The sequence below is a fragment of the Sminthopsis crassicaudata genome, chromosome 1 (genome assembly GCF_048593235.1).
Source record: "Sminthopsis crassicaudata isolate SCR6 chromosome 1, ASM4859323v1, whole genome shotgun sequence".
In the NCBI taxonomy this organism is placed as follows: domain Eukaryota; kingdom Metazoa; phylum Chordata; class Mammalia; order Dasyuromorphia; family Dasyuridae; genus Sminthopsis; species Sminthopsis crassicaudata.
The window spans coordinates 249,191,470-249,217,771 of NC_133617.1; the positions used below are offsets into that span (position 1 = coordinate 249,191,470).

Below are 26,302 nucleotides of genomic sequence, written 5' to 3' on the forward strand. Positions count from 1 at the left end.
CCACCAGCTATTAGAAAAAGGGGATTTCCACATCTTTACAGGCACATGAAGTATTCTGCGAATGCCTTTCGTAATTTCTTTTGCTACTTGTCTATTTTCATCAATTTGGCATGCAACAAGTAGACAAGTTTAATTTCTCACAGACCCCTCCTTCCTCTGCTAGCAAATAATCTAAAATTAATCTATGTTATAAAATAGCTTCCCTTGTTTAGGTGGCCTGATTGACTAATAGATCAAGAGCCTGAGCAGTTTGGTTAATTATTACCTCAAGGACTGCCTGTAGCCTAATCAACTGATTTAACACATATATCAGGGTTTGATACCCTCCTAACTACCATCCTGGGCCAGTATGTATTCTTTTATAATTCTCTCTGGAGGCCAGGCATCTCCCCACCCATTGGTATCATTTGTTTGGGTCAAAGAAGAATCAATACAGGTTAGGGAATGGTCCACACTTCGTGTTTCCCTTTCCAAATCTTTGTATAGCCATATCTCCAATTACCTGCCAGTGCTTGATGAGAGAAAGAAAAATTTAGGTTTAATTATACCTAATTAAATTAATTAAACCCCAGTCCCATTTTTGGGTAAATGGGTATAAGCTGTCTGACCACAGATCCAATAATGCCCCTTCAGGGCAGAATTATTTTCATACTAAAATATGAAGGGTCCACTTGAAGGTGGAAAATACCTCACATCTCAGAGATCCAAGGGTTCCCCCCCACCCTCCCTATTAGAATTACATCTCCAAAGATGACTTTCAACTACCCATTGGCAGATGCAACCATTTTCCCCAGTTAGATCCTGACGGCTCCAGAAACTATTAAACATTTTCCTAAGGGTGCTTTCTCTATTCTTCCACTTCCATTCCATTGAAGTATAAGTTGAACCTGGTACTATGCTATTCAAGGTTATACATGTCCATATCTGGGGTCCCTCTCAATCAGGGATTAAACAGGTAGGTGGCATTTTCCTCACACACTCCTCACTATTATTAGAACGTTGGATACAGCAAATTACTGATCCATCATAACAAGTTATACTGGTTTGATTCCATCTATTCACATACCTACTGTAGTCTATAATAGCTCCCTTCTCTGACCTGCAAGTAAATGTCCAAGTACATTCACTTTCTCCCATCCATGGTCCTGTACCAGTCTGATGTAGGCAATATCTCCCTAAAACTGTACTGGTCAGGGTCCAGTGATGCTTTTCTTCAGCTGACTAGAAACCTGTTCCATTGTCTGTTACTGACCTGTTACTCAAGCTCCAGGCCAGAGACAAGGGAACAGGAACCTAGGACCACTGTGTAAGTTGATCAGGTCCCCCACATATCCAACAGTCACTCAATTTAAAGCTAGTGGCTATTGTTTGGATCAGGGTTTGAAAGGTATTTTCATACCCTACTGCTCTCGAGGTACCAGTACAAAGGGTGTACCCACATAAAGTCATACATGCATATACAAGGCACAGTCTCCAAACCCTTTGGGTTTGGTTCACACCCCATTCTCCTTACTAGTATATAATACCCCTAATTCCTAACAATACAGTTCAACAAATTGTAATATCTAGTACAAAGAAGAAAAGTTCCAAGAGAGTTCCCCAAATGAGACAAGTCAAAAAGATTTTACATGCACAATTCATCAGTCTTTGCTAAGTTTCCTGTCAGTCTCTACTGCCCACTTCTTTGGCGCATCCATGGGACCTTTGACTAGAGTGTGATGTGTCCAACTTTTCTTTCTGATGTGTATTGCCATATCTGAAGTCAACAGGATCTGGAACGGTCCTTTCCAGCTCAGGGTCAGCTTGTCCTCCTTCCATGTCCGAACCAGGACCCCGTCTCCAAGCTAGAATTGTAGTACTGTGAATCCTAAGGGAGGAGTCTGATCAATAGGCCCTTTTAGGTGTAAAGTTTTTAGATGTTGCAATAAAGACATGACATATTTTCCTAAAAACAAATCCTTGGTCTCAAACATTCTATCCAAGGAGGAATTTTGAATCCCTTTTAGACAAGGGTGACCATACAATAACTCATAAAATGATAATCCCACATCCCTTGAGGGTTTTGTTCTAATTCTTTTTTTTTTTTAATTTAGAATTTTTTTTCAACAGTATATATGCATGAGTAATTTTTTTTTATAATATTATCCCTTGTATTCATTTTTCCAAATTTTGTTCTAATTCTTAATAAGGCAAGGGGAAGATACTTGGTCCAGGGCAATTGTGTCTCTAACTCCAATTTAGTCAGTTGCTGTTTAATTTCCTTATCTGTCCTTTCTTTACCTGATTGGGCAGATGCCATGGGATATAAAAGTCCCATGATATTAGAGCTTGGGCCACAGATTGGAGGATCTTAGCCATGAAATGGGTACCTTGATCCAAATCTACCTGCTCCACCATCCCATACCCCAGAATGATATGCTCAAGGAGTACTTTTACAATTGCTGAGGCAGTTGCCCAGGCAAGGGGAAAGGTCTCCACCCATAAGATCAGATGGTCCACTACAGCCAGCAGATATTTGAGACACCCCACTAAAGTCCACCTGTATGCTTTGGAAAGGCCTTATACCAGGGGGCCTTCCTCCTTTTTGGACTTGTCATTGGGCTGCCGTATTCATCTTCTGACAAACAGGACACCCGATGACCAGTTGCCTCCCATTGTGTATAAGCCAATGCCACAAACTTAGCACTACGTCACACAGGCCTTGGACACCCCAATGACTTCTCTGATGTACATGTCAGTACCTCTCTGCCATCAGGGAGGAGTCAGTGCCCTCTTTATCCTCCTGAGCGCCAAGGCTTTGGGTTTCTTGCTTCTCTTTTGGGATAAGGGAAGGTGGAGGCATTGGAGGCAGAAATGCCAGAATTATCACCATCTTCTCCTCCGTACTTACAGATTCCTCTTCTTCAGGCCATTTTGCCTACTCATCTGCAAAGTAGTTTTTCCTTATCTCAAATGAATCTCCTCTTTAGTCCCCCTGCACATGAATCATTGCAATATTCTTAGGCAACATAAGATTAGTAAAAATTTCAGTGACCAATGCTCTGTGTGCCAATCCCTTTCCTTTGCTATTTACCATTCCCCTTTCCTCCCATATTTTCCCAAATATATGAACAATTCCCCAAGCATATTTTGAATCTGTCCTTCAAGCAATTTTAGGGCTTGATTTACTGCATATAAATTTTGAGCTGACCACTCTTTTGGCAAGGATCCAACTTGAACCAGAGTCAAATCTTCCCCATTAACAATAGCATATCCATTTTAACTTTTCCCATTAACTATCCGGGAAGAACCATCTATGAATCATTCAGTGCCTTTCAACAAAGGGACATCCTACAGATCTTCCCTAATCTTAGTTTGGTAATCAATCACATTTGGACAGTCATGTTCAAGGGACGCATATTCCCCAGCGGAAGTTGATAAGAACATGGCTGGATAAAAGTTATGGTCTGGTGAGAGTGCCAAATCATCTCTTAACAATAGTATTGCTTCATATTTTAAAATCCTTGAATCAGTTAGCCACCTCCCAGCCCTTTTGATTCAGAATTGATCGAACCTGGTGCAGGACACTCACTATTAAACTACCCCCAAAGGTTAATTTCTGACGTTTCTTCTACCAAAAGTACTGTGGCTGCCCTCCCCTTAATTGTGCTAATACTCCTAAAGCCACCCTGTTTATTGTATTTACATATAAATGAAAAGCCTTTTTCTAATGATGACAAAAGTAATACAGGGGCTGACATTTCAAAGCTTTGTTCCCCTTTTTGAATTCCATTGCACAATATCAGGCTTCTCTTCCAACAAATGATTATATAGAGGCTTAGTTAATAATGCATATTCATCAATCCTAGGAATCTCTGGAGACTCTTTTTCATCCTAGGCTTAGTAATTTGAAGAATCCCCTCCACCCATACAGGGTCTCCTTTCTTTTTCCCTAAGCTTATAAAATGGCCTAAATATTTTTCCTCACATTTCACAAATTGCCATTTGTCTTGGGAAACTCTTAATCCCTCTGCCCCTAGATAATTTAACAGACTGATAGTAACTTGGGCAAGGTTACTCTTTTTCCTTCCTGCCACAAGAGGATCATCTACATTTTGTAAGACTTTTAACAGTAAGAAATTTAACTCAGTGTTTACACAATTCTTATATACCCAAGTAGATGTTTCATAAGTTGAACATTATACCAATCATTTTACTTTTAAAATACTCAATACACAGAAAAATCCCAAACTACATAGTGCCATAACAAAAACATTTTCAAAAGGACAAAGGCAAAAACTATTATACTTGGAGTCCCTTTAAATAATTGGCACCAATACACTTATTAAAACTTCCTATTTTCACATAAAAGAACCTGAAAAGTTTTTATAAACATCATTTATACTTTTTGAAATAACCCCTTTCAAACTATAAATCACATTTCTGATCATATTCTTTAAACAAAACAAAAAAAAAAAAACATTATGTTTCAAAGAAACAAGTAAGAGCAGCCTGTCCCTTTAAATGATTAGCCTCCCCCCCATTCAGCTTCAGCAGTTTATTGGGAACAGGAACAAAGGCCCCTTTCCACTGCTGCCCTTCCCCCCACTCAATTTCCTATAAAGGAATTCTTCTCAAGATTTAGGCAATCAGTTAATTTCCTTTCTTTTTCCAACTGATTCCTTCTTGATATCATTCAAGTTTCCAATTTACTCCTATAAATCAATCCTTCATAAATCTCCTGCATTCTCTTCTCTAGTTCCCTTCAGAACTTTTAAGATTCATAATACAGTGGATACCTAGATAACTTCACAAAACATAACTTAACAATGTTAACAAATTACCCAACATGTTTCAGAAGGTAACATACTGAATCAAACTAATACAGCTGTTTTTAAAAGTTTTCTTTCCTTTCTTTAGTCTGAGTGTTCTTCTGACAGTAATTAGCAGCTCTTTTATCTATTCAGGCAGAGCTTTTATAGCCTAGCCCAGTCTAGGTTTGAATTTTATTGCTCTTTTCCTTCTTTCTAACTAGAGCAAATTTTTTTTTTTCTTTTTCCTCTTTAGTAATAAAGGTTTCATTATTCAAACAAATTCTAAGATCTTATACTCAGAATAAACAAATCTAGCATGCAAAGGCAATAACAAAATTATATTTCCAATAATTTTAGAATCATCCCAATATTTCTAATCAAATGTTCTTCTACTGCCAGAGTTTCTATCAGATAAGGTTTTATTGCCCTTTTACTTTAGCAGGCTGTGAAAACTACTTCAGCCCTGTTTTTCCTTACTTACAAATTAGCACATCAGGTTAAAAAGTTTAAAATCACAAGCAAGTTTTATGCTAAGTAACATTAAAATAACCTATTCCCAAATTTCTTAATTATTATTCTTACAACTTAACAGAGCTTTTAAATCAGCAAAACAGACTAGGGGCTTTTCCCAGGACCCCTGACCCTGGAGAGAATGTTTCACCTTGAACATTCTTCCCTCCCAGAATCCAAATGGAGTTTCTCTAAACTTCCAAGCCCATTTAGTGCATCTCTCTGCCTTCCCAGAGAATGCCTAGATATTCTATGATTTAAGACCAATACATTCTGAGCCACTCTGAAAGAATTACTACTCGGACTGAATCCCAACTCCCAGCAATTCAGCCTGCTATTTTTCTAAGCCTGCAACACAGAGGCTGAACTCTTATCTCTTACGAACTTGCTAACTTTTAACACGGGACAAAAACAACACAAAGCAGAAAAACATACATGCACAGACACAAGTAGAGTTCTTATTTTCACTTTTTACATTTCTTTTTATACCTAGATAGCCTCTTCTTTGGACAATGGAATGTAGCCTAGGCCTTCACATGACTGGAGCATATACTCTGGTTTACGTTAGCTAACAGTCTCTGATCAATACGTGCTTAATCTGTAAGTTCTTCACCATATCTTATTCCACACAGTTTAAAATCTGGAATTGCTATCCTGCCTTCCTTAATATTTTTTTCATTGATTCCCTTGATATTGTTGACCTTTTATTCTACCAGATAAATTTTTGTTACTATATTTTCTAGCTCTATAAAATGATTCTTTGATACTTCGATTGATATGACCTTAAGTAAATAAATTAATATAGGTAGAAATGCCATTTTTATTACAGTAGCTCGGTCTATCCATGAGAAGCAATATATTTCTAGTTCTTTTTGTTTTTTTCTTTTTTGCAGAGGCAATTGTGGTTAAGTGAGTTACCCAGGGTCACACAGCTAGAAAATATTTCTAGTTCTTTGGGTCTGTCTTTATTTGTGTGAAAAGTGTTTTGTAATTGTGTTCCCTATAATCCCTGGGTTTATCTTGAAATATTTTATATGTTCTGAAGTTATTTTAAATGGAATTTCTCTTTCTGTCTCTTTCTGCTGAGTTTTATTTATAGTATACAAAAATGCTGATGATTTATGTAGGTTTACTTTATATACTTAGGAGCAACTGATAAGAGTGTCAGCTCTGATGTCATGAAAATTTATCTTCCCAATTTTTAGTTTGGTCTCAGAAACTTAATAAATATTGAAGCAAAAATTACCTATTTGACCTGGAGAAGTTACTAAACCCCGTTTGCCTTAGTTTCCTCATCTATAAAGTGTGCTAGAGAGAAAAAAAAAAAAAGGGCAGACTATTCTAGTATCTTTGCCCAAAAAATCCAAATGGGGTCACAGAAAACTGAATATATTTGAAATGACTAAACACCATTTTATATCCTGCAATTTTGTGGAAATTGTTGTTTCAATTGTGTCAGTTAAGTTTTATTTTATTTTATTTTTTTTTTTTTAATTCTCAAGGGTTCTCTTTGTATATCATATCATCTTTAAAGACTGATAGTTTTGATTCCTTGTTGTCTATTTTATTCCTTCAGATTCTTTTTTCCTGTCTTATTGTTATAGTTAGCATTTCTAATACAGTATTGAATTAGAATAGTGTAAATGGACATCCCTGCTTCAACTCTGATATTATTGAATTTCAAGCATATTCCTGTTACAGATACTACTTACTTTTGGTTTTAGATGGATACTACTTACAGTTTTAAGAAAGATTACTTTGATTCCTATGTTTTCTAATACTTTTTTAATATGAATGTGTATTATTTTTTCAGTGGCTTTTCTTCATGTGATTTTTGATATTGTTATTGATATAACTTTCCTAATATTGAACCAACCTTGCATTCCTAGTATAAATCCTACTTGGTCATAGTATATAATATTTTTGAAAAAATATATTGCTGGACTTCCGGCCAAGATGGTGGCGTGGAGGCAGACAGCTGCTTGAGCTCCCCATTTTCTCTCAGGACTTACTTCATGACAAGCCTTGGAGTTAATGCTTGACCGGAAAAGAAACCCACAAATAATCACCAACAGAAGCCATCCTTGAAATTGGCCAGACAAGGTCTGTGTTTGCTCAGGGGAGGAGACAGACAGACCGGGCGCAGACTGAGGGCGGGAAGTGAGAGTGAGGCAGGCAGCTCACATAACCCAGACCAGAGGGGGGAGGAGTACGATCTCTTCCATTTCTGTGAAAATACTTTTACCCCACTGTGGATACTCCATCTTAGCAGCAAGCCAGGAGCAGTGGAGAGGGTGTAAACATCGGAGGTGAAGATTAAAACCCCAGAAAGCTAGTGTCTCTCGGACCGGCCACCCCCACACCCACCTGGAGTGACTCAGCGTGTTCTCAGAGCCTCAGAGTGCAGACTCAGCTCAGCCATCGCTGTCTTGTAAGGTTCTCACTGCTGTCTCCCGCAGTCTGTAGAGATAGCCCGGTAACACCATCCAGCCCCATTCCCTCAAAACAGACTAATTGTTAATCTTGTCAATTTGTTTTCTTTGATTCCCGTTCTGACAAAATTAACAAAAAATGTAAAAGGGCTCTAAGCATTGACAGCTTCTGTATGGAGAGAGAGCAGACTTCAAATACTGAGGAGACTAAAAACAGACTGTCCCCAGAGGAATCCCCTAAGGGGGATATGATCTAATCCTCAATACAAAAGAATCTCATAGAGGAAATCAAGCTCTCACAGGAGAGCTAGAAAAGAAATGGGAAAAGGAAAGGGAAGCTTGGCAAGAGAGCCTGGAGAAGTCATTCCACGCATTTAAAGACAGAGCGGATAAAGAAAATAAATCATTGAGAAATAAAATTAGTGAATTGGAAAAGGTAAACAACTCCAAGGAAAACAGGATTAGTGAGCTGGATAAAGAAAACAGCTCTCTAATGAATAAAATGGGGAAAAAATTCCATAGAAGATAAAAACTAAATTGGACAATAACAAAAAGATATAAAAAAAGTAAGTGAAGGAAACACATCATTGAAAATTAGACTCGAACAAGTAGAAATGAATGACTCAAGGAGAAACCAAGAAGTAGTCAAGCAAAACCAGAGAAATGAAACAATTGAAAAGAATGTTAAGTACCTTATTGGAAAGACAACAGACCTGGAAAACAGATCCAGGAGAGACAATTTGAGAATAATCAGACTCCCTGAAAAATGTGAGGAAAAAAGAGCCTGGACACTATTTTCCAGGAAATTCTCAAAGAGAACTGCCCAGCTGTTTTGGGAACAGAGGGTAAAGTAGACATTGAAAAAATTCATCAATCACCTACTGAAAGGGACCCTAAAATCAAAACGCCAAGAAATATAGTGGCCAAGTTCAAGAACCATCAGACAAAGGAAAAGATACTGGAAGCTGCTAGAAAAAAAACAATCAATTAAGATATGGAGGAGCCACAATAAGGATAACCCAGGATCTAGCAGCATCCACATTAAAAGAACAAAGGGCCTGGAACATATTCCGAAAGGCTAAGGAACTTGGTATGCAGCCAAGAATAACTTACCCAGCAAGAATGAGCATCGTTTTCCAGGGAAGAAGATGGACATTTAACGAAATAAATGAATTCCATCTATTCTTGATGAAAAAACCATACCTAGACAAAATGTTTGATCTTCAAATACAGAACTCAAGAGATTTCTAAAAAGGGAAAAAGAAACCTTGAGAACTATATTTCTGCCATAAAGATATGTAAAGAACACATGTATAATTTGTCCTAGAAACTAGAAGTGGAAAGGAAATTATATCATAAAAAAGGGTAAAGTGGTGGTACTACATCTCATGAAGAGGCAAAGGTAACCTATTATATCTGAGAGAAAGAAAGGAGGGAGATGAATATAGTGTGTATCAATAGACATATTTGATTTATGGTGAAACTTCTTTCACTTCATTGAAAAGTGAGAGGGAAGGAGTAAGCTAAGGGGAAGGGAATACAGTAATTGTGAGAAAAAGGGGTAAAATAGGAAGAGGAACTTTAAGGTGGGGGAGGGAAACTAAAAAGGGAGGGCTGTGATAAGCAAGTGGTGTTCACAAGTTTAATACTGGGTAGGGGGGTAAGAGGGAAGGAAAGGAGAAAAGCATAAGCAGGGGTTAACAGGATGGCAAGCAATATAGAATTAGTCATTCTAACCATAAATGTGAATGGGGTAAACTGCCTCATAAAGAGGAAGCAGTTAGCAGACTGGATTAAAAGTCAGAATCCTACTATATGTTGTTTACAGGAAACACACCTGAAACAGGGTGAGACATTCAAACTAAAAGTAAAAGGGTGGAGCAGAATCCATTATGCTTCAGGCAAAACCAAAAAAGCAGGAGTAGCCATCCTCATCTCAGATCAAGCAAAAACAAAAATTGATCTAATTAAAAGAGATAAGGAAGGGCATTATATCCTGCTAAAGGGTAGCATCAATAATGAAGCAGTATCAATATTAAACATATACACACCAAGTGATGCAGCATCTAAATTCTTAAAAGAGAAATTAAGAGAGCTGCAAAAAGAAATAGACAGCAAAACTATAATAGCGGGAGATCTCAACCTTGCACTCTCAGAATTAGATAAATCAAACCATAAAATAAATCAGTCAAAGAGGTAAATAGAATACTAGAAAAGTTTGATATGATAGATCTTTGGTGAAAGCTAAATGGAGACAGAAAGGAGTCCACTTTCTTCTCAGCAGTTCATGGAATCTATACAAAAATTGATCATATTAGTATATGGGACATAAAAACTTCAAAATCAAATGCAGTAAGGCAGAAATAGTAAAGGCATCCTTTTCAGACCACAATGCAGTTAAAATTACATTTAATAAAAAGCCAGGGGAAAATAGATCAAAAAGTAATTGGAAACTAAATAATCTTATACTAAAGAATGATTGGGTAAAACAGCAAATCATAGACATAATTAATAACTTCACCCAAGAAAATGACAATAATGAGACATCATACCAAAATGTGTGGGATACAGCCAAAGCAGTAATAAGGGGAAGTTTTATATCTCTACAGGCCTACTTGCATAAAATAGAGAAAGAGAGGGCCAACGAATTGGGCTTACAACTAAAATTGCTAGAAAAGGAACAAATTAAAAACCCCTAAACAAACACGAAACTTGAAATTCTAAAAATAAAAGGTGAGATTAATAAAATTGAAAGTAAAAAAACTATTGAATTAATTAATAAAACTAAGAGTTGGTTCTATGAAAAAAACAACAAAATAGACAAACCCTTAGTAAACCTGATTAAAAACAGGAAAGAGAAAAAGCAAATTGTTAGTCTTGAAAATGAAAAGGGAGAACTCACCACTAATGAAGAGGAAATTAGAACAATAGTTAGGAGCTACTTTGCTCAACTTTATGCTGATAAATTCGATAGATTGAAAACTGAGAAAGAAAACTATAGACCAATCTCCTTAATGAATATTGATGCTAAAATCTTAAATAAGATATTAGCAAAAAGACTTCAGAAAATCATCCCCAGGATAATACACTATGATCAAGTAGGATTTATACCAGGAATAAAGGGCTGGTTTAATATTAGGAAAACTATTAGTATAATTGACCATATTAATATGGATAGGCCGAGTGAATATAATTAAGATGACAATACTCCCTAAAACAATCTATTTATTTAGTGCTATACCAATCAGACTCTCAAGAAACTATTTTAATGTCCTATAAAAAATAACAATAGAATTCATATGGAACAACAAACGGTCGAGAATTTCAAGGGAAGTAATAAAAAAAAAAAAAAATTAAATGAAGGTGGTCTAGCTGTACCTGATCTAGAACTATATTATAAAGCAACAGTCACCAAAACCATTTGGTATTGGCTAAGAAATAGACTAGTTGATCAGTGGCATAGGTTAGGTTCACAGGGTGAATAAAAATAGTGAATAAAAATAGCAATCTAGTGTTTGACAAACCCAAAGATCCCAACTTTTGGGATAAGAATTCATTATTTGACAAAAACTGCTGGGAAAACTGGAAATTAGTGTGGCAGAAACTAGGCATGGACCCACATTTAACACCACACACTAAGATTAGATCCAAATGGGTCCAAGATTTAGGCATAAAGAAAGAGATCATAAATAAATTAGAGGAACATAGGATAGTTTACCTCTCAGACTTGTGGAGGAGGAAGGAATTTGTGTCCAAAGGAGAACTAGAGATCATTATTGATCACAAAGTAGAAAATTTTGATTACATCAAATTAAAAAGTTTTTGCACAAACAAAACTAATGCAAATAAGATTAAAAAGGAAATAACAAATTGGGAAAACATTTTAAAGGTTCTGATAAAGGCCTCATCTCCAAAATATACAGAGAATTGACTTTAATTTATAAAAAATCAAGCCATTCTCCAATTGAAAAATGGTCAAAAGATATGAACAGACAATTTTCATATGATGAAATTAAAACTATTTCCACTCATATGAAAGAGTGTTCCAAATCACTATTGATCAGAGAAATGCAAATTAAGACAACTCTGAAATACCACTACACACCTGTCAGATTGGCTAAGATGACAGGAACAAATAATGATGAATTTTGGAGGGGATGTGGGAAACTGGGACACTGATGCATTGTTGGTGGAGTTGTGAAAGTATCTAATCATTGTGGAGAGCAATCTGGAATTATGCCCAAAATGTTATCAAAATGTGCATACCCTTTGACCCAGCCGTATTGCTACTGGGCTTATATCCCAAGGAAATACTAAAGAAGGGAAAGGGACCTATATGTGCCAAAATGTTTGTGGCAGCCCTTTTCGTAGTGGCTAGAAACTGGAAAATGAATGGATGCCCAACAATTGGAGAATGGTTGGGTAAATTATGATATATGAATGTTATGGAATATTATTGCTCTGTAAGAAATGACCAACAGGAGGAATACAGAGAGGCTTGGAGAGACTTACATCAACTGATGCTGAGTGAAATGAGCAGAACCAGAAGATCATTATACATTTCCAACAATGATACTGTATGAGGATATATTCTGATGGAAGTGGATATCTTCAACATAGAGAAGAGCTAATTCAATTTCAATTGATCAATGATGGACAGAATCAGCTACACCCAGAAAAGGAACACTGGGAAATGAGTGTAAACTGTGAGCATTTTTTTTTTTCTTCCCAGATTATTTTTACCTTCTGAATACAATTCTTCCTTTGCAACAACAACAGCAACAAAATTTGGTTCTGCACATATATATTGTACCAAGCATATACTATAAGATATTTAATATGTATGGGAATGGAGTGGAGGGAAGAAAGGGGAAAATTCAGAAGAGAAGGGAGTACAAGGGATAATGTTGTAAAAAAAAAAAAATTATCTATGCATATGTACTGTCAAAAAAAAGGTTAAAATTATAAGATTAATAAAAAAAATAAAAATATATATTGCTGTAATTTTTGCTTCAATATTTATTAAAGAAATTGGTCTGTAGTTTCTTTTTCTTTTCTTGCTCTGATTTAGGTATGAAAACCCTAATTGTATCAGTATAAGCATTTGGCAATATGCCTTTACCTATTTTTTTTTCCAAATAACTTATATAGTATTGTGCTTAATTATTCCTTAAATATTTGATAGAATTATCTTGTGAATCCATTTGGGGGTTGCTAATTTTTTTTTTTTTTTTTTTTTTTTTTTTTTTTTTTAGGGAACTCATTTATGCTTTGTTTAGTTTCTTTGTCTAAGATAGTTATTTAAATGTTCTATTTGCTTTTCTTTAATCTTTAATCACCTAGGTTGTTGGTTTTCCTATTATATAATTGGGCAAAATGACTAGTAATAATTGCTTTCATCTTCATTGATGATCCAGTTACTATTTTTGTTTTTGATACTAATAATTTGTTTTTTCTCTTTTTAAAAAAATCAAAACTGATTTTTTTTTCATGAAAACTACCTAGTTTTATAGTTTAATAATTTTTTTTATTTTATTATTATTTCCTTTTAGAATTTCTATTTTGGTGCTCAATTGAGGCTCTTTTAGTTTGTTTCCTTTTAATTTTTTTACTTTTTTTTTTTTTTTAAGTTGCCTGCCCAATTCATTGATCTGCTTTTTATATGCATTTAGAGATGTAACTTTTCCCTTAAATATTGCTTTAACTGTAGCTCACAAATTTTGCAGTGATATTCATAGTTATTTTCTTTAAGAGTTATTTTTATGTTTTTTTTTTCTTTGACCCACCTGTTCTTTAATATTAGATTATTTAGTTTCCAGTTAACTTTTATGTTTCCATGACCCTTTATTAAATGAAATTTTATGACATTGTGATATAAAAAAGGTTTATTTAATATTCCAACTTTTTCCCATTTGGTTGTGAGGTTTTGAAAAGGTGCCATGTACAATTGAAGAAAAAGTATATTCCTTTCATTTTTTATTTAATTTTCTCTAGTTTCTCTTAATTTTTAATGATTCTATTTATCTTATTTATTTTTTGATAGATTTACCTAGTTCTAAGAGAGGAAAGTTGAGGGTCCTCTATTAATACTTCCTCCTGTAATTTATTTACTTTTTCTTTAAAATTTTGGTTTCTGGGATCCATACATATTTATTGTTATTATGTTATTTCACTTGTGTATCTGGTCTTCACCCAGTCCTATCCTGAAAAGAACAATGGACCAAAATTCTCCTAGATTAGATTATTTTTACCCCTTAATTTGAAATAAGCTTTCTCAATTAAGTTGGATCCTGTCCATGATTTGAAGAATGTCTAATTGTCAATCCTGTCCTTCAGAAGTACTGCGTTTTGAGGAAATAAAAAGAGAAAAATCCTAGGTTCTCCCATGTTAACAATTATTAATTAATAATTATTTCTCTCAGAATTATAGACATTTAAGGTATAATTGGTAAAGTTGTGTGAATTCACAGTTCTAAGAAGAGCTTAAAATATTATTAAATTTTAATTAAGATTGGTTCAGTGTTGTGCTTTAATGCTTGATGCAGAAAAGTCTGTTCTCTTGTATCCTTTTTCTTCTTTACAGATAGACCCCAGTAAATGCTTCTTATTTCTTTCTCACCTTTTCTCTCCCTTTTTCAACCCACTTTCATAATGTACTCTGTGAGTGAAGTTTGTTTTGTTTATGGTAATCCTTCCCTGAATTTACCCTGTCTCTTACTTCTTACTCTCCCTGTCACCATCCTGTCTCTTTTGAGTTTAATATATTTCTGTTCCCAATTCTTTGTGTGTGTGGCTTCTACCATCTTTTGGCCAGTTCAGATAAAAATTAGGTTCATGTGATTCCTTCCCTTCCCCCTTTTTTCATTTGTATTGTTTTGTATTGATTTTTTTATTGGCATATCTTCTCTATGTGAAATAACAAGTGTCTTTTCAACTCTTTAGAGTAGTTTAGAAGACATCTCTTATTAAAGATATGCATTATTTGCTCTTTATGATTATGTGCAGCTTTTTCTGAGTAAGTTATTCTTGGTTGTGAACTTAAATCCTTTTTCTTTTTGGAATATTTTCTTATATTCTTTCTGTTCCTTTTTTTTAGTAGCTAAAAGCTACTAAAGTTGCAACTAAAGCTTATGTGATCCTAACTAATTTCTCAGTACTTGAAAACTTTTTTTCTCATGGTTTGCTATATTCATTTTTTTTGACCTAAAAGCTCTGGATTTTGACTATCACATTCCTGGAAGCTTTTATTTGGGGGCGTTCTTTTATGAAGAGTTAGGTGACTTTGTTTTCACTTATATTTTATTTATATATGTTTATCAACTTTTAAAAACTCTTGTTTCATTAGTGATTTAAAATAAGATAGTTAGACTTTGTGTTTTTATTTAAGGCTTTGCTTATAGATATTTTGGAGAAATTATCTTTCTTTCACTATAATAGCTCTTTGCTATGTGAATGTTTGTTTGTTCATTCTTCCAACATTACAACTTAATATTATGGCTAGCTTCTATGAAATTTTAAAAAGAGAAAATTTGGGGGTTCTGCTATTGGTTTTTGTGGGTATTGAGCGCTATTTTCTTCAAAGATGATGGATATTTCAAGCCAGGGAAAAGTAAACAGTCTTGGGTTCTAAGTGGTCTGATCTTTGGCATGATCTGATTGCTGGCCCACTGGACTTTCCAAATTCCAGTCCCCAGTTTGGAAGGCAACATAACTACAGACTTATCCCGGGGGTGGGAGTCAGGAAACATTCTAGTAGACAGATCCAACCCCTGTCAAATATGTGGAAGATTCTATAGGCTTTGAGTAGAGCTAGCTATTGGTTTATCTAATCTGGTTTGAGCCTAGAGACTAAAACACATGATTTCTGTATCTAGGATCTGAGTCTGCAATTTCTCTATGACACAGAAATTGCATTCCTGCCTTAATCTTATTCTGAGAGTGGAAACTGAACTTGCTGAATGACAGATGACAATGCCAGCCTAATCTTGATTAGTGCCTAAGGGCTGAAGTTCCAAGATGGGTTAGTTAACTGTGGAACTGCTATTCTTACTTCTGGCCTGAGTCATGAATGTCCTGCTTTGGGATCAGAGCAATGACTCTGCCAGAACACCCTTATTTCCATGGTTCTTATCTTGGTCATTTGCTTGAGGAGTGTTTTGTAATGTTACACTGGGGAAAAAAAAGAGAGAAACCCTGTGTTTTCTTCTTAGATTCTCAGTCACAGCTCTTAGAACTTTGTTAGAGAAGTTATGGAAGGAGATTTGCTTTATTGCTTCTCCCTAATGCTGCTATCTTTGCTGGTCCTCTAATATGTCAAAATTTAATGACTTGTGTACTTCCTAGTTGGATAAAGATGCTTTCATTGTTTCCTAAAGCCAGTTTTGATTTTATACTTGGACAAATATTAGCTATATTTTGCATACTTCAGCTTTAATTTCCTCTTTAAATTCATATTGGAGAAAAATGGCACCTGTCAAAACAAATATTTTTCCAGTTTTCCTGACTAGAGATGACCAGAATTTTTCCTTTGACAAGCTACCCTTCTTTGTTTATAATTTCTGAGCATTTCTGTTGCTAGACTGTACCAAGAACAGATGGTTTCTGCAGTTATCTCAATATCGTAATTTATGGGGTGCAAGAAGATCCCTCCAATGTCAAGATTATATCTTCTCCATATATTCATTGTTGTCCAGATTTCTTTTTAAGAGGGAAAAAAAAGTCTTTCGTTCTTGAGTTACAAAGAAAAATTTTAAATTTCAGTGGCTCAAATACAAGAGAGAAAGGGTAACACGTTAACAAATTCAGATGCAAACTTAAATGACTGATCCTCCCTTGAGATGGTTTTGAAAAGAGGTTACTTTTAACTTGGCTAATTGGCAGAAAGTTGGAATAGAGAGAAGGTTGAGGGTTTACCAGTTTTGCAGGAAGCCTAAGGGTAATGTAGTCTTACAAAACTACATGTCATGTTTACTTTTGTCATAAAAAGTAACTTAGGAGAAACTAGCAACTATTTCTATAGCATATACAAATTTATCTTAATTTCCTATTTTTTAACTTTTCCCATAAGGTAATAATTTACCTTATCTTTAAGTCCTGTAATGTCATTTTAGTATTATTGACAATACCAAATCTAAATTCTAAAGTGGTAGAATTGGGATACCAGTCCAAGTCTTTTGATTTCAATTTCACTGTTCTTTCTTCTGTATAACATTTTTCCTTTTTTATAAGAGGATATCTTAGGTTTTAAACCTGGAAGAAACTCTACTTTTAGATCACCTTGTCCAACCAGTCATTTTATTAATGAGGACTTTTGAGGTCTAAATAGATTATGTGACTTTCTTGCAGTCACAGAGGTTGAGAAGGAGCAGAGTCAGAATTCTGATCCTTAGAACCCAATCTAGTCTTTTCTCAGGGCCCTACTGCTTCCTAAATGATGCTGGGTAAGGTGAATTAAGAGATATCTAAGGAATATAAAATTGTGGAAACTTGGTAATTGCTAATGAAATGTCAGTTATAATATTTAAGGAATATTCATAGGCTCTCTATATAGTTTGAGAATAAAGCTCTACATTACGAAAATTATTCAGTTTGTTTGGAGAAAAAAAATCACATTAATCTTTTAAATTGTTAAAATAGTGGTATTTCAGAAAGTCAGAGTTCACAACAAAAGTGAGTGTTGTGATACAGTTAACATTGTAGAAGTTGAGTGTTTTGAAGTTCTAGTTGCTCAAGTTTCTTCTTGCCAATGACATCTTTATGTCCTATTAAATAAACAATCAATGGAGTATGACCAGTACTTTTCTCTTAATTAAAAAGGAAAAATTACATCTCAAATATTCTCATGTGACTTCTTCATAAAAGAGTTGTTTGTATTTCAAATGAGTACTGTAGTCATGCCTAATCAGAGAGACAGGAATTTAAAGCCCCACAGAATGAAAAATAAACCTTTCTAGAAATGTTTGTTGTTCCAGCTCATTAACACATTATATCCATTGGACAGTGTTTCTTAAAGACCATAAAAATTAATAGTGTATTTAAAAACTGCTTTATTGGCATGTTTCTCCAAAGTCTAATTTAGCCCTAGTGTTTAATTGTGCTGTCTCTGTGGACAGGAATTATGGAGGCTAATTTTTGTTTTGTTTTAAAGGATTTTTTTTCCTGTGGTGGTATCTCATGCATTTATGAAAAACACATTTATGCTCTTGTATCTAGGTACCTAAAATTCTCATACAGTTCTCAGGATGTATCCAGATTCACTTGACAGTAAAGTGAAATTTCCATTTGGCATTTTTGGGGATTAAAAATTACATTGAAGCCTACTGTTTGTGTAATTATTCCCTCCAGATCAATAGATATATCTAGATTCTGTAGTTCTCTGTCAGCTGTGTTGGAGATGATAAAATAAGATGAGAAAGTTGAATCTTGAGCTTCTAGATTCTTGTTTCTCTTTTGTTTTACTGTGCTTTACTTATATGAAGAAAGTATTAGCTTAATTTTTTTAGCCACATTGCATGTGTACCATTGTGCAAGATTCATTATTAAACTCTTCAAATCTTAATGACAAAGTGAACTCATGTACTGGATATAATGGGAATAGTTTTGAATTTGAATCTTTGTTCCGTTTGTGGAAATCCTTTGTGGATGTTTCTACAAAACATCCTGTATTGTATCCTTATTGGGCCTCATTTTCTTTACTTATAAAATGAGGGATCTTGGGCTACAGTACCTTCCCAAGGTTCTTTCAAGCTTTTTTTGATGATCATTGTGCTGTAGTTTTCAGTGAAGATAGATGTCTTTACTTGCTGCACGTGCATTGGATTTAAGTGAGGCAAAGCTTTGCAGGGTTTGTCAACCTTATTCTCTCCTCCATAGCTTTTGGAGTTCAATGGCGAGGTGTAGATCAGGACAACTGGCGACAGACCTAAAAAGGCCAAGGTCTTTTATCTTCAAATACAGATAATATATGCTAAGGGTGATAGGGGCTGATAAAGAAGTTTCTATCTGGATGGAAAAATCATATCCCAATGTAGAAAATGTATGTCAAGTTTCTAGTTTTGTATTGGAAAGCTCTCATTCCTTCATTCCATGATTCTGACACATAAATTAAGGAATGGGATGGGGGAAGATGATTCAAGTTTATAAGACTGCTAGAAGGAGACCTTTATTCCCTGGCACAACTTTCCAACCATGGTTTTGGTGACATGTCTTTGGTTTTTTAATAATTTATTTTTTTCTGTTCTAATATGTATCCTTGAGTTACAATGATTGATGATATATCAGGGCATAAAAACCTCACAATCAAGAAAGGGAGAAATATAAATGCAGATTATAATGCAATAAAAATTACATGTAATAAAGGGCCATGAAAAGATAGACTAAAAACTAATTAGAAACTATAAAAGTCTAACCCTAAAAAATGACTGAGTCAGCAAATCATAAAAACAATAATTTTATCCAAGAGAATAACAATAGACAATATTCCAAAACTTATGGGAGACAGCCAAAGCAGTTCTTAGGGGAGATTTTATATTTCTGAATTCCTACAAAAATAAAATAAAGAGATGATCAGTGAATTAGGCATGCAATTAAAAAGAACTATGAAAGAACAAATTAAAACCATTCAATTGAATACCACATTAGAAATTCTGAAAAATCAAAGGTGAGATTAATAAAAATTGAAAGTAAGAAAATTATTGAACTAATACATAAAACTAGGACTTGATTTTGGGGGGGGATAAAATGGATAAACCTTTCATTAATTTGATTTTTTTTTAATAGAAGAAAACCAAATTACCGGTATCAAAAATGAAAAGGGTGAATTCATCACCAATGAAGAAGAAATTAAAATAATAATGAGGAGCTTTTTTGCCCAGTTATGTACCAATAAATCTGATAATCCAAGTAAAATCTAGAAATAGATATAAAAATATAAATTGCCCAGATTAACAAATGAGGAAATAAACCCATTGTAGAAAAATAATTGAACCAACCCATGAATAAACTCCCTAAGAAAAAATCTCCAGGGCCAGATGGAATTGCCAGTGAATTTTACCAAAAAAAATATTTTTTAAAAATTAATGAGTATTTTTAAAATAAGAAAAGAAGGAATTCTACCAAATTCTTTTTATGACAAAAATAAGATTTTGATACCTGAACCAGAAAGAGGCAAAACAGAGAAAGAAAATTGTAGACCAACCTCTGTGATAAAAATTGACTAAATAAATAAATAAAATATTAGCTAAGAGTTTATAGCAATTTATCACCAGGATAACACTATGTGACCAGATGGGATTTATGCCAGGAATGCAGGACTGGTTCAGTATTAGGAAAATTCCTCTATTAAAAATACTTGAGAACATATAGGGATAAATGGAATTTTCCTTAAAATGATAAAACAGAATCCATCTAAAACCATCAGCAGGCATTATATGTAATGCAGATAAGCTATTAGCTTCCCCAGTAAAATCAGGGGTGAAGCAAGGATGCTCATTTTGAATACTATTACTAAATACAGTACTAGAAAATACTAACTTTTGGGATAAGAAAAGAAAAAGAAATTGAAGGAATTAAAATAGGATGAGATAAAACTATCACTCTTTGCAGGTGGTATGGTAGTATTCTTAGAGAATCATAGAAAATCAAATAAATATTGAACTAAAATTATAAAATCAACTATAAATTGAAATAACAACTTTAGCAGAGTCTCACAATATAAAATAAACACATATACAACATCAGCATTTCTGTATATTCCAAACAAGCCCAGCAGCAAGAGATGGAGAAATTTCCTTTAAAATAAGCATAGACAGTATAAAATAGTTAGCAGTCTGCTTGCGAAGACAAACCCAGGAGCTATATGAATACAATTATAAAATATGTTTCACACAAATAAAGTCAGAGCTAAATAAAATGTTTTTCCAAAATACCCATTGCTCATGAGGAGGCCAACCTAATAATAAAAGTGACAATTTTGCATAATTAATTCACTTATTAAAACTAAACTAATAATATTTTATAGAGCTAGAAAAAATTTAATCGGTAAAAACAAAAGGTCAAGAATATTAAACGAAGTGATTTTTAAAAATACAAAAAAGGGGGGCTAACCATACCAGATCTAAAACTATATTATAAAGTGATAATCAAAAATATTTGGTACTGGCTAAGAAATAGTGTGGTTTATCATTAGAATAGGTTACGGGCCCATAAGACACAGTAATGAATGACTATAATAAGATTCCTGCTTCTTGAATAAGAACTCACTGTTTGATTAAAAAGAAAAAACTGCTGGGAAAACTGGGAAATAGTATGGCAGATGACTAATCTCATACCATATAGCAAGATAAAGTCAAAATGGGTACTTGGTTTAAAGATAAAGGATGATAACATAGGCATATTGAGAACACAAAATTGGAAAGTTCTGAAACCATATAGGTTTGAGAACACAGATCATGTGAAGTAGACAAAGGAAAATCAAAGGGGGGGGGTCAGAGTAACAGAGTAATTTTATTTCTACTGTTTTTTTTTATTTTAATATATATTTTTCAAAGCATATAATAAATTTACAATTTCACACATCTTTATTTTCTTCTTTGTATAATGTAATGTTTATTGATGATTAAGTTCTTGATTAAAAAAGAATTTTATAAATTTTGCATAACAACTACAAACTCTTTATCTTTATATTTCTACTTTTAATTCTTTGAACTTCCAAACTATATGAAGATCAATTGAACATCCTGGCAAGTGTGATGATCTTTCAAGTGCTTATTGATTGCTGTTATGTGGAAAATTGGTGGACAGTGGGGGGGGGGGGTGATTGTGAAGAACAAAGGTAGAAGACCATTTATGAGAATGTTTTAAGGATTATTCTTGTTCAGGTGGACATTGGACTAAATGGCCTCTAGTATTTATATAGATGAGATATGTTGAAGATTATAAACTATAGGTAATACAAGCAGAGATGCTTATTTTAAAGGCTGACAATTAAAATAAAAGAGTAATTAGTTCCCTGTCAATAGAGTGATTCAATAGTGAGATCATCCACATGTTCTTTGTTTGTTTTTTTAACTTGGCATTATACCCATTGCATTCAGCCTCAGAATATTACAAACATTCTTCAATGAAATATACTGGCATATAAAGAAATAAGTTATCACAATCTATGCTATAAAAACTAAGATGAAAAATACAGCTTCCAACTACTTCATAGTTTGGGCAGTAAGCCCATTCTTTCCATTTAGTTCAATAATATGTGTATTTTAGAGATTATGGACAGATTGAAAAAGAGGAGATCAGACTAAAATCTCAGCAAGATAATTTTGGAGTACTTTTAGTGATCTCCAAATCCTCATGCTACAAAGCCCTTGTCTTTAACATCAATGTTCTCTATGTGATATTATGGGGACATATAGATCTGCATATCTACATACACAGACATGTACATGTACATACATATTTATATATATATATATATATATATATATATCTCAAGGGCTAACAGAAGTCATGTGACAGAAATAACTTCATTGTCTTACTCATTAATAATTTAGATGCAACCATTAGCATTAAGGACATCAGTGACAGGATGCACTGCGAGTTTCAGGAACTGATCAGTCAATTTTTCAATTTGGATTTTGCCTTTTGGTTTTAAAATATATCTGGCCGGTTTTCTTTTATGTTATTTACACTCTCTTTTCCCTCCATCATTTTTAGGTATTTGAATGCTTCTTAAATTATTTTTTCTCACTTTATTTTCCAAGGCAGTTATTTTTCCTAAGAAATATTTTACATATTCTTCTATTTGTCAGATTTTTTTACTTTGTTTACTATTTCTAGGTGTTCTGCAGTCATTAGCTTCCATTTGGCAAATTTTAATGTTCAAGGAATTATTTTCTTCAATAAGATTTTTATGCTTCTTTTTACAAACTCTTTTCATATTTTTCCTCCATGACTTTCATATATTTTTGTTATAAATCTTTTCTTGGCATTTAGCACTTCAGCTCTTTTCAGAATTCCTCTTGGGATCATGAACAGGCTTCATTTTGATTTGAGGCTTTATAAATTGTAAGTGTTTTTCATCATTCTCTTATTTTCTATGTCTTAAGCTTCTCTGTCATTATAGTAGTTCTTTATAACAGGATTTTTTCCCCTCAATCTTCCAGCCTGTTTACTAATTTTGGATTTTATGTTAGTGCGCTGGATTTTCCATTTTTCAGTAGAGATGGAGCATATCAGACTTTTTTGGCCCTTTTTTTTTGCTTGATTTTACAACTCAATCTGAGGACCTGCAGGTTTTTAGTTCTCTTAAAATGGTGTGATTCAAGGAAAGGCCTCTTCACTACTCTTTTAGTCTGAGTTTACCCCAACCCAGGAATATCAATAGACTGCTGATGAACTCACTTAGCCAAACGGAAAGTTTTGCAGCTTCAGGGCAACAAAACTGCTTTCTCCTATTTGGTTTGGGATTTCTTTTGTAGTTATTTCAAGGCAAACTTACTTAGTAGGCTAAAGGCTAGAATCAGGTCCATATCACAAAAAAGAGAATAATTGACAATGTTAAAGGCCACAGAGAGGTCAAAAGAGTGAGAGTTTAGAAAAGGTCATTAGATTTAGCAATTAAGATATCATTGGTAACTTTGGCAACAGTAGTTTCAGTTGAATTATGAGTTCTGCAGAGTTAAAAAGGGAGTGAAAGGAAATGGAAGTAACAATTTTAAATTATTTTCCAAGGAGTTTGACCACAAAAGATAAGAACGATATGGGACAATTTCTAGTGCTTTTAGATTGATCAAGTGAAAATTCTTTGAAGATGAAGAAGTCATGGATATATTTGTAGGCATTTGTTTGTAGGAAATCAGTTAGGCAGTGAGGTGTCACAAGCAAATAGAATGCCAGGAATAGAATTATCTTCAGTGCTTTGATAAAGCTTCAGACAATTAATAGCTGTGTGACTTAAGTCACTTTACCCTATTTGCCTCAGTTTCCTCATCTGTAAAATGAGCTGGAGAAGGATATGGCAAAGCACTCCAGTATCTTTGCCAAGAAAACCCCAAATGGGGGTCACAGAGAGTTATACATGAATGAAAATGATTGAACAACGGACAAGGAAGCAGTCAATACAGAGAGAGAGAGAGAGAGAGAGAGAGAGAGAGAGAGAGAGAGAGAGAGAGAGAGAGAGAGAGAGAGAGATTGAAGCTAAATGAATGAGTGAGGATAATATAGAGGATGATGTGTTGGAGAAGACAGAATTGAATGGGACTGGCTTTTTTGTTTTCTTTTCTTTTTTTATCTCAATGATATTTTATTTTTTCAAATATTTGTGGGGATTTTCATTTTCATTTTTTAAAAGGTCATTCATTTTTGTAAGGTTTTTGTATTCCAAATCTTTTCTCCCTCCCTCCCTTACCTTCCTCCCCACAATAGCAAAAGCAGTCTGTTATAGTTTGTGCAGGTACAGTTATTTTAAACACATTTCCACATATTTGTCATATTGTGAAAGAAAATCAGAACAAAATGGGGGAAAAAACATGAGAAAAAGAAAACAAACAAACAAAAGGGTGAAAATAGGATGCTTTTATTCACATTCAATCTCCATTATTCTCTCTGGATGCTGATGGCATTTTCCATCCCAAGTCTTTGGAATTATCTTGGATCACCATTTGCTGAGAAGAGATAAGATCAAATAATATTGCTGTTACTCTATACAGTGTTCTTCTGGTTCTGCTCACTTCAATCAGCATCAGTTCATATAAGTTGAGTACTGTTTGTGCTGGAAAATGTAGACAAAGAAGCTGTGTCATTAGGAGAGAATCAGGTCACAGTGAGTAAAAGAAGGTAGAATGAGTAAAAAGAAAAGGGGAGACAGACCTAAGAGAGGGAGAACAAACTGGACAGGGATCTAAATTTTCCCTAGCAAATAATTTATAAAGGAGAGTAAGATAGTATGCATACATACATACATACAAATATATGTGTTTATATGTCTTATGTCTTGAGAAGGTAAAAATGACAGAGTTTACGACTATTATTACTAGAAATCCATTTCTTTTACTTTCCCTTTATTTTTCATTTATTTTCTTTCTTTTGTACTCTAAACCTCATATTTTCCTTAATTGGAATCTTCAGCTTATTTCTGTGTAATCTTAACTGAACATCTTTCTGATTATTGTGTCTTATTTTTATTGGCTTATTTTGTAGATGGGAAGTGATGGAGTTTTACGCCTCAGTAGTTCTGCCCTAAATAATGAATTCTTTGCATATGCAGCACAAGGATGGAAACAACGATTAGCAGAAGGTAAAATTTCCAATTTTTTCTCATCCTATGACATATCAATTCTTAAAATCCTACTCTATTGACTCATCATAGCACAAAAATCCCTCACTACTCACTTGTTTTCTGGAATAACTGGGAAGAGAAGCTTTGGTATGTTCTACTTAAGTGGAAAAACAATGATCCTGGATTTTGTGCCTGTGACTGACAATTAATTTTATTAAAATTTTAATTGCTGTCTTTCTCCTTACATAGCTAACTCTGATTAGTCTGTGTCTGCTATATTCTTCTATTTATTTAGCCTGCCAGTCAGTGGCATACTCACACCTCATAGCATATTCCTTTTCTCCCCCTTTCCTTGCTAACTATATGCTCTGCCAAATCTGTTTGATATTTACCAGGCCTATTTTAATCTTTATTTTTTCCCTTGACTTCTCCTAAGTAAATATATGTTTTGGCTAAAGAGGAAAAAAAAATCTTAATTGCTAATTGTCAGGTTAGCCACTAAGGAGGCAGTCACAAAGATGGACTGCTAAAGGTGTCACAAAAAAACAAATACTATCTCTGTCATTTACTATCTATATGATCATTGGCCAATCGTATTTTATGGACTGTGTTTTTTTTTTTTTTTTATATAATAAGTGAGGGGTTTGAGCTAGGAAGTCTCTAAATTCCCTTCCATCTCTTAACTTTGTGATCCTATGATCCTAAGGCAGTCTATTAGGAGTTGCAATCTTTTAATTGAAGAGAGTAACCAAACCAACATTGTAGATCCTTGAAACATTGAAGTATTTGACACAACTTGTATTCTTTCAAATTTCTCAATTTGTCAAAATTATTTTGAATTATACTTTAATTTAGTACAAATCACATTTTGTTTCAACGAATTCTAATGCCTTCAACATCTAGAAAAGCATTGACTGGAGTTTTAGAGGGTCTGTGTTCAAATATATCTCAGATTTGTTTACCTTTGTGAACTTGGATAAATTGTTTAACCTCCAAGGACCTAAGTTTCTCCATTTACAAAATTAAGATTTTGCTTGATTCTAGCTTTTGTATGATTTTTTCAGCTTGTTGTATATATATTTCTCTGTTGAAAATTGAATGAAGTGAGCCATAATCTGATTATTGACCCTTGCCTGGTGCCAAGTTTAGAAACACCAGGGTTATTTAAGTTTCTGTCAGATCCCATCCCCTTATTCAATGCCTCAAGATAGGCATCTAAATTAATGAAAGCTGGAAAAAAGCAGTGAGTTTGAGTCTTCAATCTGCCACAATGTGTATGATCTTTGACAAAG

At 34.1% G+C, this 26,302-nt stretch overlaps 1 protein-coding gene across 5 annotated transcripts in view; it reads left to right on the top strand.

Moving 5' to 3' along the window:
- Nucleotides 1-26,302, top strand: part of ASXL3 (ASXL transcriptional regulator 3) — a 248,985-nt gene that overhangs the window by 197,092 nt on the left and 25,591 nt on the right. For all 5 annotated transcript variants that reach the window (XM_074277569.1, XM_074277560.1, XM_074277579.1 and 2 more), the window contains one exon: nucleotides 24,932-25,028. In XM_074277569.1, the coding sequence (XP_074133670.1) occupies nucleotides 24,932-25,028 (97 nt within the window). The remainder of the gene's footprint in view (nucleotides 1-24,931; nucleotides 25,029-26,302) is intronic.